This window comes from Trichechus manatus, unplaced genomic scaffold, assembly GCF_000243295.1.
Source record: "Trichechus manatus latirostris isolate Lorelei unplaced genomic scaffold, TriManLat1.0 scaffold00011, whole genome shotgun sequence".
Taxonomy (NCBI): domain Eukaryota; kingdom Metazoa; phylum Chordata; class Mammalia; order Sirenia; family Trichechidae; genus Trichechus; species Trichechus manatus.
Genome location: NW_004443947.1, coordinates 869,287 through 883,502, shown reverse-complemented (window position 1 = coordinate 883,502; position 14,216 = coordinate 869,287). Strand labels below are relative to the sequence as shown.

At 59.1% G+C, this 14,216-nt stretch overlaps 1 protein-coding gene across 1 annotated transcript; it reads left to right on the top strand.

The window, feature by feature from the left end:
- Window positions 1-5,041: 5,041 nt before the first annotated feature.
- N4BP3 (NEDD4 binding protein 3) lies at window positions 5,042-7,712 on the top strand. The gene is made up of 4 exons (XM_004371135.2): window positions 5,042-5,362; window positions 5,628-6,158; window positions 6,590-6,841; window positions 6,927-7,712. Exons 1-4 carry the CDS (start codon window positions 5,042-5,044, stop codon window positions 7,452-7,454), a joined length of 1,632 nt encoding a protein of 543 aa, XP_004371192.1. The 3' UTR covers window positions 7,455-7,712.
- Window positions 7,713-14,216: the final 6,504 nt, after the last annotated feature.

The following is a 14,216-nucleotide window of genomic DNA, read 5'->3' as shown; positions in this document are numbered from 1 at the left end:
CAGCATGGTAAGTGGGCGCGCTCTGCCGCCGGCCGCGGCCCGGGCGGGAGCCGAACCCGGGGGTGAGGCCGCCGCCGAGGTCGTCCTGTCCCGGCGTCCTTGACCAAGCCACAGCCCCTCGCTAGCTGAGGCACACATCTGAGAAATGGGTGGGGATGGCAGGGTACAGGTGTGCCCAGGTGTCTCCGACTCCCAGGCACTGGCCGAGTCAGGGACCGACCCCGACGCGCCGCTGGAAGGGCAGGCGGCAGGTTATATTCCTTTCCGCAGTCTCTGCAAATGCAGTTTTCTTGGTGCAGCGTCCCGGACCCCTGCACCACCACCAGGGTGGGGCAGGTGCCCGGGGCGCGGGAGTCGGACCACCAAGCCTCCATCCCCGAGTCCAGCACTGTCCGCACCCAGATACCTCCTTCTTCCCCCACCCCCTGCCTGTCCAGGCTGCAGCTTGCTGCGAGGCGCCCCGACCTGTGGATGAGGGACGCCCCCAGGTCTTGGCTGCCAGAGCACCCCCCCCCGCCCAGTGCTTGGTCACAGTCTTTGGCCAAAGTGAGGGCCAGCCTGGAACCAAGCCGAAATCAGGGCCTTGGCTGTGTCCAAGAATAGGACTGGGACCCGCCATCCCCTCCCCCCACCCCCACCGTCGGAGCCGGCTTGCCCCAGGGGTCCGCCCTGCCGCCTTCTGCCGGCCGTCTTTCTGCACCGCCTAGGGAAGGAGCAGAGGCCGAACGCCGTCCTGGCCAGGTGAAGAGCCTGCTTGCTCCCAGGGCCTTCCCAGGCGGGCGGGCAGGGCTTCTCTGTGGCTGGCTGTGTGTGGGTGTGTATGTGTGAGACTGTGAATGAACGCGCCAGCCTGCTCCCGCCACCGCCTCTGGAGCTAGCAGCTTGCAGGGCTTGGAGTCCACATGTGAACAGTGGTCCCACTATTTCTTCCTGCCCTGGGGACGGGCAGTAGGGAGTCAAGGCTGGAGGAGGTGCCTCGGGTCCAAACCTCTCTGCTACAGATGCTCTTGAGAGAAGTAGGCATGGGGGGCTGGGCAAGCATACATAGAGACATTGTGTGTCCTCACGAGAGCCAACGGGTGACCCCTGACTGGGACAGCCTGGTCCAGTAGAGAGGACTTTGTCCAGGGAGTCCAGATTACTTGCCACTGTGGGATTTGGGGCAACTCACTTCCTCTTTCTGGGCCTCATTTTCCCTGCTTGTAAAATGGGATGAAGGTAATTACTGTCCTTCCTGCCCCAGAGGCTGTTGTGGCTATGAGATTGAGATGATGAAATCAAAGGGCTGAGAAAAATAGAGAGCTGTCCAACTGTGAGTGACTGTGTGGGAACACTAACACTCACTCCTGCAGGGGTTAGGCACTGAGCTCTGCCCCCAAGTGTCCTCTCCCCTCTCTGGGCCCCCTTCCCCACTGCCCCCTCTTTTAGAGCTGGGACATTCCAGTCTCATTCCTCTGGGGCAGCTGCAGACACGCCTCCAGCTAAGCTGATCCTCCAGCAGGTGGTGGGACCCACCCCTGGGGCCAGGGCTCAGGAGGGGCTAACCGCAGCCGAGGCCAGACTGGGAGCTTCCTGCTCACATGGGAGCTAGGATGTCCACCCCAGAGGAGACACAAGGTGGGGTCAGGAAAGGCTTCCTAACAAGACAGACATACTCTTTAAACCTGTGTGCTTTCTCTCTGGGCAGCTGAATGGGACCTTAGCCACATTAATTCACTTCCTGAGCCTTAATTTCCTCTTCTGAAGAACAGGGATAACAGTCCTCACCTCCTGTGTGTGTTACGAGGATGTGGTAGTGCCCAAGTCAGGCCTGACCCAAGGAGACACCCACTACCAGGCATGGGCATGCTCCCCGCTAGTACTCTCCTTCTCTGCTTCGAGGCCAGTGCAGTCCCCCCGGTGCCCTGCGCCTATTTCCACAAAGTTGGTCCGAAAGAGATGCCCCTCTGTGCCCAGGGCTTTCTGTGCTGCTGGTTAGTCTTGGTGTCAGGTGATGAGAGCAGAAGTAAGGGTCCCTGTTGGGGCCAGCTGGGGCCCAGGGAGGATGTGGCTTGTGCTGCCTGGCACAAATCTAGCCCACCTGGCTGGTGGGGGATTTCAGCTCTGTGCTGAGCTCTGGGCCCAGGGCAGGCACCCCGCTCTAGGCAGGGAAGGAGGAGGAGGCCCCGGATTTTTGCTCTGCTGGTCCCATTGAGGCTGCAAGGCCCTTGCGCTCTCACCCTCCCTTCTCCCTCTCCTAAGTCCTCTGCTGCTCAATCTGCGCAGCTGCCCCAGCCAGACCATACCAATCCCATAGCTTCCCAGCAACAGGGAGGAATGTGTGTGTTGGGGGAGGGGGTGGCAGTGGAGTGGACCCCTTCAGGAGGAGGGACTAGCCCCCAGACTAAGACCTGGGCAGGCTGGAGCCTCTGGAAGGCTGGGCCCTCCTGGGGGAGCTGGTCATACAGAAGAGAAGTTATCTAGGAGGCGGGGACGGGGTGAGGACCTCAAGGAAAGGCAGAGGAAAGGGGCCATCTGCACGCCCTTCATCGAACTCCACGGCTATTTCTAACTGCTCCGGTTACTTACGTGCGCCTGCATCTAGCCTTGGGGCTGTGAAGGTCACCTGGGTCTTCATGCTGGGGTGTTCCTCTGTTCCATCTGTGTGTGTCCCCCAGGGGTGCTCAGTGTTGTGTGACTGCGTCTACTGTTGGAGGAACTGTCTGCGCAGTATCCTCTAACATAGGAGTCTCCGTGCTGCTAGGTGGGACTGACTGTGGACTGTTACGTGTGTTGTATGCGTTGCTGTGGCTACTTCTAGTCCAGGGACTTGCCCCCTGAACCTGAGACCCATTGTGGGGAAAATGGTGTGTCCATCATCTCAGGAAGAGAGGCACTGGGCAGTGAGGTGGTATGTGTGGAGCAAGGTGGGCGTATTTGGCACCACAGCCAACATTGCCACCCCCATGTTTGTACAGGGCTTTCAGTCCACTCTCCGTCGTCTCTGTGACTGTCACAGGAACCCTACCAGGAAGGCGGGGCAGGCAGTGTCTTTCTAATTTTAGAGATGGGGAAACTGAGCCATGGCAAGGGGTGGAGCATCAGTGCCCAGGGTTCCACAGAGAGTGTGTGGGGCAGGGCTGTGTACCAGGCTGTCTGCTGTACTCCTCCCCAGGCTGCCTCCCAGGAGCGACAGTTCAGTGTGTCTGTCTGTCACTGGGGGGATTACCACTGGGGGAGGGGGGCGTCAGGGTGGGAGGCAGGATGCTTGAATTCCAATTCTTTTGCCTGCGGGTGACATCCTGGGGCCCTCAACTAGTCATTCAGGAATCACATGCTGGGATCACACTCACCCTGACCAGCTCTGTGACTTGGGCAAGTCAGTGCACCTTCCTGTGCCAGTGTCCTTAACCTAAAACTAGGAACAGGAGCTATGTCACAGCACTCAGACCTCTACCCAGGGCTGTGCTGCCATAGGAGCTCAGCACCTGTGATTCCGCACCTGTCTGAGCACCCCCTACTCTCCCCACCCTGTGTGGCTACGACACCCTCAGAAGGGTTGGAGCCTGGGATATGCACACTCAGATCCGCCCCCCACCCGGGTCTGGCAGCTGGGAAGGGCTGGTTGGGAAGGATATTTGTGCCTAGGGTAAGGTTGAGGGCTGTAGGGTGTCAGGGGCAAGGCATGGCCCTTCCTCCCATTCCCTTGTCTCCCACAAACACAAAACCTGGAAATGGTTGAGGAAGATGGAGCCTCCTAAAGACTATTGTTTGGGGCGGGATGGGTGTCCCGGAAGCACATTGGTGGGTGATGAGGACTTGCCGCTGCAGCCAGCCGCCCTGCTGGGAGTTTGTCTGGTAACGTGCTCAGCCGCACGTGCATGTGAGCAGAGAGGTTGGCATCCGTCCATCCATCCCACAGAGCACCTACTGTGTGCTGGGTGCTGGGCGAGGTCTGAGGGATTCCTCCAGAGTGTGGGTCCCAGTATAGGTGGGAGAGGCCCACAGGGTTGATCACTTGGCTGTCCAGCAGGCGCACGTGGGTGTGACTGGCTCAGCTCAGCTCCAGCGAGCGAGTGTGGACTCAGACGCTGGCCTGGGTGCTTTGTCATATTATCTCACCCTGTCCTGTGGCATCCTTGTATTATCTCCGTTTTATGGATGAAGAAACTGTTTCAAAGAAGCGATGGCTTGGCTAGGTCATTAACTGATTGGCTCCAGGCTGGGTCAGGGTTTGGGATCCTGCCCTGCCTGGTGGTGGGCTTTGGAGTGACAGCATCTGCATGGGCTGGCAGGGGCTCAGAAGCCCCTTCCCTCTGCCTCCCCCTCTGCACAGACATGAACACCTGTTCCGGAAGCTGTGTCCATTGTTGGCTCCATCCTTCCTTCCCTCGGCCCTTCCTGTTTGTATCCCTCCCGGTGTAGCCCCCAGGCCCCACCCATTCCAGATGTTTCCCTTGGGAAACTCTGACCCTTGGCAGGAAGAGGGGCTGAACTGGATTTTCCCTTTCCCAAGGGAGGAAGAAGGAATGGAGAGTCTGAAGCCACGGGCCCTGGTTCCCTGTGCCCTTGCCCTCCAGATTTGGTGGGGAGCCCAGAAGGAGAGTAAGGTCAGGGTTTACACAGAGCCTGAGTCCAGCCTCCTTGGCCCTTTGCTGCTCAGTCCTGAGTCAGGGGTGGGGGTAGGGGTGCGGGTGGGGTGGGGGTGAGGAGGCTATCCTGCTGCTTCAGGGTCATACCAGCCCCCTACACCCCCTTTAGTCTTGGTGCCCCAGCTGGGGCAGCACCCATGTCTGTTTCCTCAGACTTGCCCAGTCCCACAGAGTGTTAGGGGGCAGGTGACTTTGGGGTCTGCCCCTCTTTCTGTCACCAGCTTGGGAATTCTGTCCTGGGATTCTCTCTGGCACCCACATCTGCCTGCCCCTGGGCCTGGACCAGGTGGAAAACTATCCCTGAGAGCAAGCACCTGGTTTCAGGGACATTGGGGAGGTGGGCATCAAATGCCCACCGGCCCCTGACGGAGCCTTCTGATCCCTAGAAGCAGCTGCCCTGTTGAAACTTCATGGCCACAGCCCCAGGCCCTGCTGGCATTGCCATGGGCAGCGTGGGCAGCCTGTTGGAACGGCAGGACTTCTCCCCTGAAGAGCTACGGGCAGCACTCGCAGGGTCCCGGGGTACCCGCCAGCCCGATGGGCTCCTCCGGAAGGGCTTGGGCCAGCGTGAGTTCCTCAGCTACCTGCACCTCCCCAAGAAGGACAGCAAGACAGCCAAGCGGGCTGCTAGGAATGAGCCCGCCGACTACACCACCCTCTACTACCATGAGAATCCCTGGGCTGGGGACTTCAGCAAGACCTCACTGCCCGAGCGGGGCCGCTTCGACAAGGTGCACCCCTGTCCCTTCCCTTCATCTTGGGGGTGGGGGGGAGGGGGCTTGGGGATGGGACTCTGGAGGCCTGCTTGGAGACCCTGGGGTTGGGACAGGGTAGGCTGGGACATGAAATGTTGCTCTGGGCTGGCCGAGCTCGGTCACTGCCTGCTGGTGACACAGGCATTCTGTTCTCTGAGATGATCCCTGGAGACGGTGGGAGCACTGAGTGGGCAGACAGGGCGGCCAGCCCAGAGCCTCATGCTGTCCTCTCTTCCGGCAGTGCCGCATTCGCCCATCTGTGTTCAAGCCCGCAGCGGGCACCGGGAAAGGCTTCCTATCCATGCAGAGCCTAGCCGCCCACAAGGGCCAGAAGCTGTGGCGCAGCAATGGTAGCCTGCACACGCTGGCCTGCCACCCTCCCCTGAGCCCAGGGCCCCGGGCCAGCCAGGCACAGGCCCGGGCCCAGCTGCTGCATGCCCTCAGCCTGGACGAGGGTGGCCCCGAGCCTGAGCCCAGCCTGTCAGACTCCTCCAGTGGTGGAAGCTTTGGCCGCAGTCCTGGCACTGGCCCCAGCCCCTTCAGCTCCTCCCTGGGCCATATCAACCACCTCGGGGGCTCCCTGGACCGGGCCTCGCGGGGCCCTAAGGAAGCAGGGCCGTTGTCTGTGCTGAGCTGTTTGCCCGAGCCACCACCCCCCTACGAATTCTCCTGCCCCACTGCCGAGGAGGTGGTGGCCGCAGTGCTGCCTGAGACCTGTGAGGAGCTCAAGAGGGGCCTTGGGGATGAGGACGGCTCCAACCCCTTCACACAGGTAAGGGAGGCCTCTTCTCAGGGGTCCTCTCTGTCCCTTGGCATTGGGGTATGGGGAAGACAGAGAGTCCCCAACCAGCTTACCCACGTGGCTCTGAGCACAGGGAGAATAAGAAAGAGGAAGATGATTCTGCTCCTGTCCCCCACCCCACGTGTCACTGGTAGTCCTTGCATGGGAGTTGGGTGGGACAGAGAGAGGTTCCCTGGGAGAGCCCTGTGTTGGGGACACTTCATCTCTGGGGGGCATCCCAGGTCAGGCAGCTGTGTGTCTGGGGCACTGAGCCCTGTGATGCTGGGTGTAGGACGTGAGCCAGGGCTGGAATGTTGAGGTGTCAGCTCTGAGTGGAGCGGTCCCCGTCTAGGCAGCTGGTCTATGGGTGGGTGTCCAGCGTGGCTGCACTGGCCCTAGCTGGCTCCTCTTCCCCTGGGCAGGTGCTGGAGGAGCGGCAGCGGCTATGGCTGTCAGAGTTGAAGCGTCTGTACGTGGAACGGCTGCACGAGGTTGCCCAGAAGGCCGAGCGGAGCGAGCGCAACCTCCAGCTTCAGCTGTTCATGGCCCAGCAGGAGCAGCGGCGCCTGCGCAAAGAGCTGCAGGCTCAGCAGGGCCTGGGCCCTGAGCCTCAGGCCCTGGGCACCCTCCCAGATGGAGACCCCAGTGTCCGACCGGAGGAGGCCAGATGGGAGGTGAGAGATGGCCAGGTGCTACAGTCCGGTCCTCTGCCTGCCCCCAGCCGTCCCCTTACCTTGCCCATCCTGTGTCCCTCTGCAGGTGTGCCAGAAGACAGCGGAGATCAGCCTCCTGAAGCAGCAGCTGCGGGAGGCCCAGGCGGAGCTGGCCCAGAAGCTAGCTGAGATCTTCAGCCTAAAGACGCAGCTTCGGGGCAGCCGGGTGCAGGTGCAGGCACAGGATGCGGAGCTGGCCCGGCTGCGTGAGGCCGTGCGGAGGCTGCAGGAGCAGGCCCCTCGGGAGGAAGCCCCAGGCAGCTGTGAGACTGATGACTGCAAGAGCCGGGGGCTGCTGGGGGAGGCTGGAGGCAGCGAGGCTGGGGATGGCGCCGAGAAGCTGCGGGCTGAGCTGCTGCAGGAGCGGCTGCGGGGCCAGGAGCAGGCGCTGCGCTTCGAGCAGGAGCGGCGGACATGGCAGGAGGAGAAGGAGCGGGTCCTGCGCTACCAGCGGGAGATCCAGGGGGGCTACATGGACATGTACCGCCGCAACCAGGTGCTGGAGCAGGAGCTGCGGGCACTGCGGGAGCCCCCCACACCCTGGAGCCCTCGGCTCGAGTCCTCCAAGATCTGAGACCAGCAGAGTAAGCTGACAGAAGAACTGTCAGAAGATGGCCTGGACAAGCCTGCCCCAAGGCGGAGGGCCTCTTCCCTTCCCTAGGTCTGGGGCAGTATCTTCGAGGCTGGCCCAAGGGTGGGGAGGCCCACCTAGAGGAGGGATCCAGTGGGGCTGTGGGCTACATAGGTGGCAGGAGAAGGAGCACCGTTGGAGAGGAGCACCCAGGCAGGGCCCAGACCTGCTCCCTGGAGTGGGGTGGCGCAGGGAAAGAGATTAGGGGATAAACAGCCCCATGATGCAGAAGGGCCTGCATGAGGGAGGGAGGCTGGAGACCTGGGATGAGACCTCCCTGGAAGGAGGCTGGTATGGGAACATTGGCCTCCCCCAGAATAAAACTAGGTTTTCTATGAAGAGGCCCTGGCTGATACATCAGGCCTGGCCCTGGCCCGAGTCCAGAAGGGTGGTGGATGGTTGGGGTTGTTGACCTGGGCTGCAGCTCCTCCCTGGGAAGGAGGACTTGGTCAGTGGGAGGGGTGTGTGCCTGGGTCTGCATGTGAAGCCACTAGGCGCCTGCATTTGGGGAGTGGAGGAAGCTCTTTCCTTGCCCTGCACAATTCCTTAGCAGCTCTGCAGGCTGGGATTTCTTCAGCACCAGTGGGGTTTTTGGTAAGGAACAATACCAGGGAACCCCGGGAAAACAAAAGGGCAAGTCAACTGGGGCATTTCTAGAATATAAGCCATTTTCTTGGTGGGTAGTCTGGGCCCCAGATGCCCAGGCCCTTCTGGGGTTTGGGGCTGGCCTAAGGCAGCTTCTGCTTGAGCATCCAAAGGCTCTGAGGGGACCCTGCCCTTCCCGGAAGGGCTTTCTGTGTGGCTGTAGCGCGCCCTCCCTCAGTAACACTGGAGGGTTGGAGGGTGGCTAGGAAAGTGCAGGGGAAGAGGCAGGGAAGCTTGTGGATCAGTTGGTACAGGGCCTTCACCACAGCAAGGAGTGTGAACGTTTCTCCATAGGCAGTGGGGGCCACGGGGTGTTTTTAAGCAGGTGTGAGATAGGATGGGATTTGTATTCTCTAAAGTCCTTCCTAGAGAGGAAACAGGCCTCTCATCTCCCCTACTCTCACTCAGCTTCCTTGGGGATGTAACATTGGGATGGCTGCCCCTTCCTTGAGTGCTTACTATCTGCCAGGTGCTGTGTTAGGCCCCTGTGGGCATGTGGGGGAGCACAGGGTTGAATACAATGTGCTCCCTGCCCTGGGGAAACACTCCCCTCCCAGCCGCTGGTTGGGAAGTGGCAGCCTCTGAGTTGTCTTCATAAACCCCCCAGTTAGTTCCCTTTGTGCTCCTGCCCACCAGGGCCAAGGCCTGGTAGCATCCCTGGGCCAGCAGGTGGGTTCTGGTGGTGGAGTGGAGTCAGAGCATAGGGGCATGGATGGGTGGGTGGAGTGCTTGTGGGCTATGGAGCAAGAGCTGGTACACCCGCCTTTGTAGGGCAGAGAGTGGGGTGTGTGAGTTGTGTTTATAGCTGGTGAGTGTTTATAGCTCTGTGAGTGGCAGGTGTGTGTAGAGGTGTGTGCTTTTGGGTGGTGGGTGTGGCCAAGAGGGTGTGTTTGGGGCATCTGGCCCGCCTGGGTTGGAGGCAGGGAGAGCTGCTTCCCAGCCCCTCTCTGCCCCATTCCTTCCTGCCAGCTCCAGTCCCTTTCAGCTCTGGCCAGGCCTGGACAGACCCCTGGGCCTCGCTGAGACTTGTCTAGGCCCACACCTGAGCCCAGGTCTTCTGCCCGGGAAATGGGGAGTACCCAGGTTAGCCAGGCCTGTCACCCAGCTTCAGTGCCCATTTCACAGACCCCTCCAAACAGAGGTCTCTGGGCTGATAGCCCCTGCAGAGGACCCGCTAGAGCCAGCTGCTGGCCTGAAGCTGAGGTCACACCTTCCCACCACCAGCTGGTGGTCAGGCCAGTACCCATGTGCCCTACAGCGGCCAGGGCCACCTCTCAGTATACCAGCCTGCAGAACAGCTCCCCACCCAGCAATTAGGGAGCTAGGCTGGCCAGTATAGGCCGCGGGGAGTGGATGGGAGGTACCAAAACTTGGCAGCTGTGCCAGAAACCACAGCCAGGCCCAGATGTGGGGGGAGGGTACACGAATGCCAGAGCTGGGGCATCTCAGAGGGAACCGGATCCCTGGATTAGCTCGTCTGTGCTGGGCAAACCAGTTCTCGGGTCCCCAAGCCGGCTGGGTGGCTCTGGTGCCAGCTGATCACAGGTGCCAGTGCAGTGGCTACTGCTCCAGGGCAGCCCCTCCCTCCTGCACCTGGTGGGCCCTGCAGCTCCCCAGAGGCTCCAGGAGCCTAGCAGCCAGTTGTCTTCAGGTCTGTGATGAGCTCCCCAATGGGGCTTCTGGCCTCCTGTCTGCCCTTCTCCCCCCAAGCTCTGATCGAGTCATGCCTCTGATTCAAAGCTTCCAATGGCTCCTTGGACCCCTTAGCCTATCACTGGGGCCCCTGATAGTCTGGCCTTCAGGGTCACCGAGATTGGTGCCCCCCTTTTGACCCCAGCCACCCCTCACAGGCCTCTGGGCCCTCATCTTCCTGACATACCCCTCCTCACAGCACTTGCATCTTGCCTCCACAGGGGAGCCCTCTGTGACACACCCCCCTCCAGTGCCTGGGTACTCCCTCTTCCCTGTGCCTACAGCCCCCATATGTCTCTCCATCAGCTGCTGTACTTTTTGGGTGTCTGTCTCCATGGGCTGTGGCCACTGCCAGGGCAGAGTGACGCCTTCTGTTTTTATCCCTGCTCAGAGCCCTGCTCTGGCTCCAGGCCAGATGATGGTGTGGGGGGCGGGTGAAATCAAGGGTGACCAGATGCCCGTCTGACCTAGGATGGGTTTGAGTTGGGGGTAGGGTGCGGTAGGAAAGGTTCCAGCTCTGAAGTTCGTTCCCTGTTGGTGGCACCTTCCCTGTGTTGGGCCCTGTGTGAAGACGGGGGCTCCAGAAGACCAGTGGCCCTTCTATTCCACAGATGAAGGTTCTCAGGTGAGGATGCAGAGGTGGGCCAAGGCCCTCTGGCTCCCTGCCCTTGCTGCGATGACCCGTGGGTGGGGAAGGGAGATAATACAAGTTCATGTTAGTGAACATTTTGGAGAATGACTGGGGCTAGGCAGGAGATGGAGGATGGGGGAGATTCCAGAAGAACTTGGAGCTGTAGGGGAGGGGACATCAGACATGGGAACAATGAGTGGCTTCTGTAGTAGTGAGCCAGGCAGCAGGGCATGGAGAAGGCAGAGGGGCCCTTCCTGGGAGCATGAGGGGAAATTTCTCAGACTGGGGAGAAGCATTAGGGAGCCTTTCTCCAAAGGGGGTGCAGGTCCCACAGGGACAATTCATATAGGGCATCTCCTCACCCTGGTGGGTAGGGGTTCAGCCTTCTGTATTTGATTCAGAAAAGAAAAAGCATGTGATGGTTCTTGCAATAAAAACAAAAGTGTGTGTCATCAGAGAAGTGAGGTTTGAATGCTGTGGGTAGTCAGGAGAGCGGGCTATTTGTCACTCTGGGTGGTGGGTGGGGGCAAGCTTCTCTGAGGAGGGGCCAGCCAAGCTGGCCTTCACTAAGGTTGGTGGGATGTCCTTGGGTTTAGGTATGGGTTGAGGGCATTCCAGGATGGGTCTAGATGTGGACAACGGAAGTGTGGCGCGGGTTTGGGGGATGGGGCCTGCCTAGATCGGGGGGTCCATGGGGAAGGAAGGATGGACCAGAAGGCAGAACAGATCCTGGATAAACTGTAAGCTAGCACAAAAGGACTTCACCCTGAAGGCCATGAGTGGGTGCCTGAGCAGCCAAAGGGAAGAGTGACCCAAGGTCAGCAGTCACACAGGGCCCCACGCTCACTTGGTGTAATGCCCTGCAGTCTTGGAGCCCCGGTGGTGCACTAGTTAAGAGCTTGGCTGCTAACCAAAAGGTCAGCAGTTCGAATCCACCAGCTGCTCCTTGAAAACCCTATGCGGCAGTTCTATTCTGTCCTATAGGGTTGCTATGACTCAGAATTGACTCGACGGCAACGGGGTTTTTTTAAGGGTTGCTGTCTTGAGATTCATAATCATTTTTAAACAAGAGGCCCTGCATTTTTATTTTGCACTGGACCATGCAAAATATGTAGCCTGCCCTGGCCTAAACCAAAGTCTTGCAGGAGGGATGGGAACAGGGAGAAGGGACAGGGATCGAGTTAAGAGGCCACCTGCAGGAAACAGGGTGGAAGGAAAAGAAGAGCAAGAGGGCCTGAGCAGGTCCAGGGCCTGGCCAGAGATAGGTAAGGCACTTTTGGCTCCCACGGGCTGACCCCTGGTACCCGCCGTTTCTGTGGAGGAGGGCAGGCAGTGGGTCTGATGCTGTGAGTTGGTATATATTCAACGGCACACAACAACTCTGTGTACCTGTTTCCCCCCTCCCCCATTTTAAGATATAATTTGCATACAGTAAAATTTACCCTTCTTTAAATGAAGTTTTTAGAGTTTTGACAAACAGTTGTATAACCAACTCTACAATCAAGATACAGAATAGTTTCATCACTCCCCATAATTCCTCTGTGCTCCTCTGTAGTCAGCCCTTATCCTCCACCCCCAGTTCCTGACAACCATTTATCTGTTTTCTCAGTAAACTTGTTTTTCCTTGTTGTAAGGGGTGTTTAACCCCACCACATATTAGGACATATTACAAAACAGCAAATAAAACATTATGGTATTAGTGAAAAAATAAAAATAAACTTCAGCAGAACAGAATGAAGAGCCAAAAATAGATTCAATTTTGTAGATAATATATGATAAAGGGCTTCAAAACAAAAGGATAAGGAAGGATTATTTAACAAGGGGTGCTAGGATAATTGGATAATTTGGGGGGAGGGAAGGAGTCATACTTTGCACCATCCCTTGCCAAAATGGACATTTGAGGAGTTAAAATTTAAAAGTCCAATCCTAGGAAACCAGCAGAGTTAAACAGGCTATTACCGAATTAGTGGAGAACTGCTAAGTTTCTCCGTTTTGAAGCAAAAAAGAAAAAAGCAACAACAACAAAAACCCAATGTAGACAGACTGACAAAATTATCTATGTCATAAAACTTGATGCACGATGGAAAGTAATAAAACCAAGATGGAAAGACAGCCACTGCCCAGGGAAAGCAACGACAAAGGTTAAAAGACCCTAGTGTGTGAGCAAGGCGAGTGGCAGCCGGCAGCCGGCAGCTGGGGCTCCAGAGCGGAAACCGGGGAAGCCCGGGGCGTGCGCGAAAGCCTGTGAGGTCCCGTCGGCTCGCAAGCGGCAGTGGCCCCTCCGCCCCCGGGCAAGGTTCACTCAACTCCCCGCCTCCGCGGCTCCCGCCTGGGGCCAACACCACCCAGGCTCCGGGTGCACCGACACGCCTTTCTGGGGCCGCTCCGACGCCCCGCAGGCTCCGCTGGGCTGCGGACACCCTCCTCCCTGCCGGGTTTAACCCATAAGCGTTTTCAGCCGCAGTTTCCCAATTTTGTAAGCTACCTCGAAGTATGTTTGAGAAACTACTCTGTTGCAAGCATTTGGGTATTGGGGATACAGCCATGATGAGGGCATAGTCCCAGCATCCGATGGAGCTTTTATCCTAGAAGAGGGGAGGGGGCCAGGGACGGGGAGGCAGAACAACACAAAAGATCATTTCAAGTCAAGTGCTATGAAGAAAACAAAACTGGATTGTGCAAGATTAAGGCTGTTTTGGGGAGGAGGGCTGAAGTGGAAGATTCCCTAAAAGTAGGGGAAACAGACGGAGCCTGTTCTCCTGAGCTGTGTCTAGTCCAGGGCCCTGAGGCCTGAGTGGGCTTCTCTGCCCCTTCCCTCCAGAGCAGGGGCCTGGAGGCTCGAAGATTCAGTCCTGGCCGGGGCTTGGGGTCACCGCCTCCTCTCCCCCTTCCTAACCCTCGCCCTCCCTCCTCATGGCCATGTGCGACGGCCCCTCTCACCCCACCACCACCAGAGAGAGCAACAAAGGGAGGGCGGCAGGGCAGGGACTTTGTCCTCCCAGCAACACCCAATTCTGTCGGATACAATGTGGGCAGATTAAGTACGGGTTTAGGGGACCAGCAAAGCTGGGGCACAAAAAAAGGATTTCTCTTTTCAACATCCTTTGATATTTCAAAAACCGCCTCGAGGAGCCACCGCGGGAAATACCTCACTGTTGGATCCCTTACATACATTGTACTGTTCGGTATAGTCTTGACTTTGGATGAGGGCGGGGAACAAGGGTGGCATAATCACGTCTGCATTTAGGGCTTCGGAGAGCTCAGCTTCCCCGGACCGCAGAGGGTGGGAAGTTGCGGGGAGCCAAGGAGCTGGCACCCAGGCGCACACCTGGACTACCGCCCCCTCGCATCCCCCGCTGGCGAGCGAGTGGTTCGGTCCGATTCCTGCCAGCCGACCGGGAGGGGCAGGGCTGGGCCAGCGGCACCGCCCGGCTCCTGTGGGCTTCTCTACTCCCGGGGCGCGCGGAAGGGGAAGGTTTGGCGCTGAAGCGGAAACCCACGGGCTCGGGAGAACGGCCACCCCTCCGAGAAACCGCGAGTGGGCGAGGCCGGTCCAGTGGAGCAACAGCAGCGGCTTCCGGTTCCGATGACAGCGGCGCCGGAAGCCAGGGCCCGGGCTGTGGGGCGAGCTGAGAGTGGGCGGGTGCTGACCAAGGAGGCGCGGGCCGAGGGCGGGGCGCGCTGGGCGGCCGGAGGTGGGGAGCCGCTCGGCCGGGCGCCCAGGCCCCCGGCCTCCT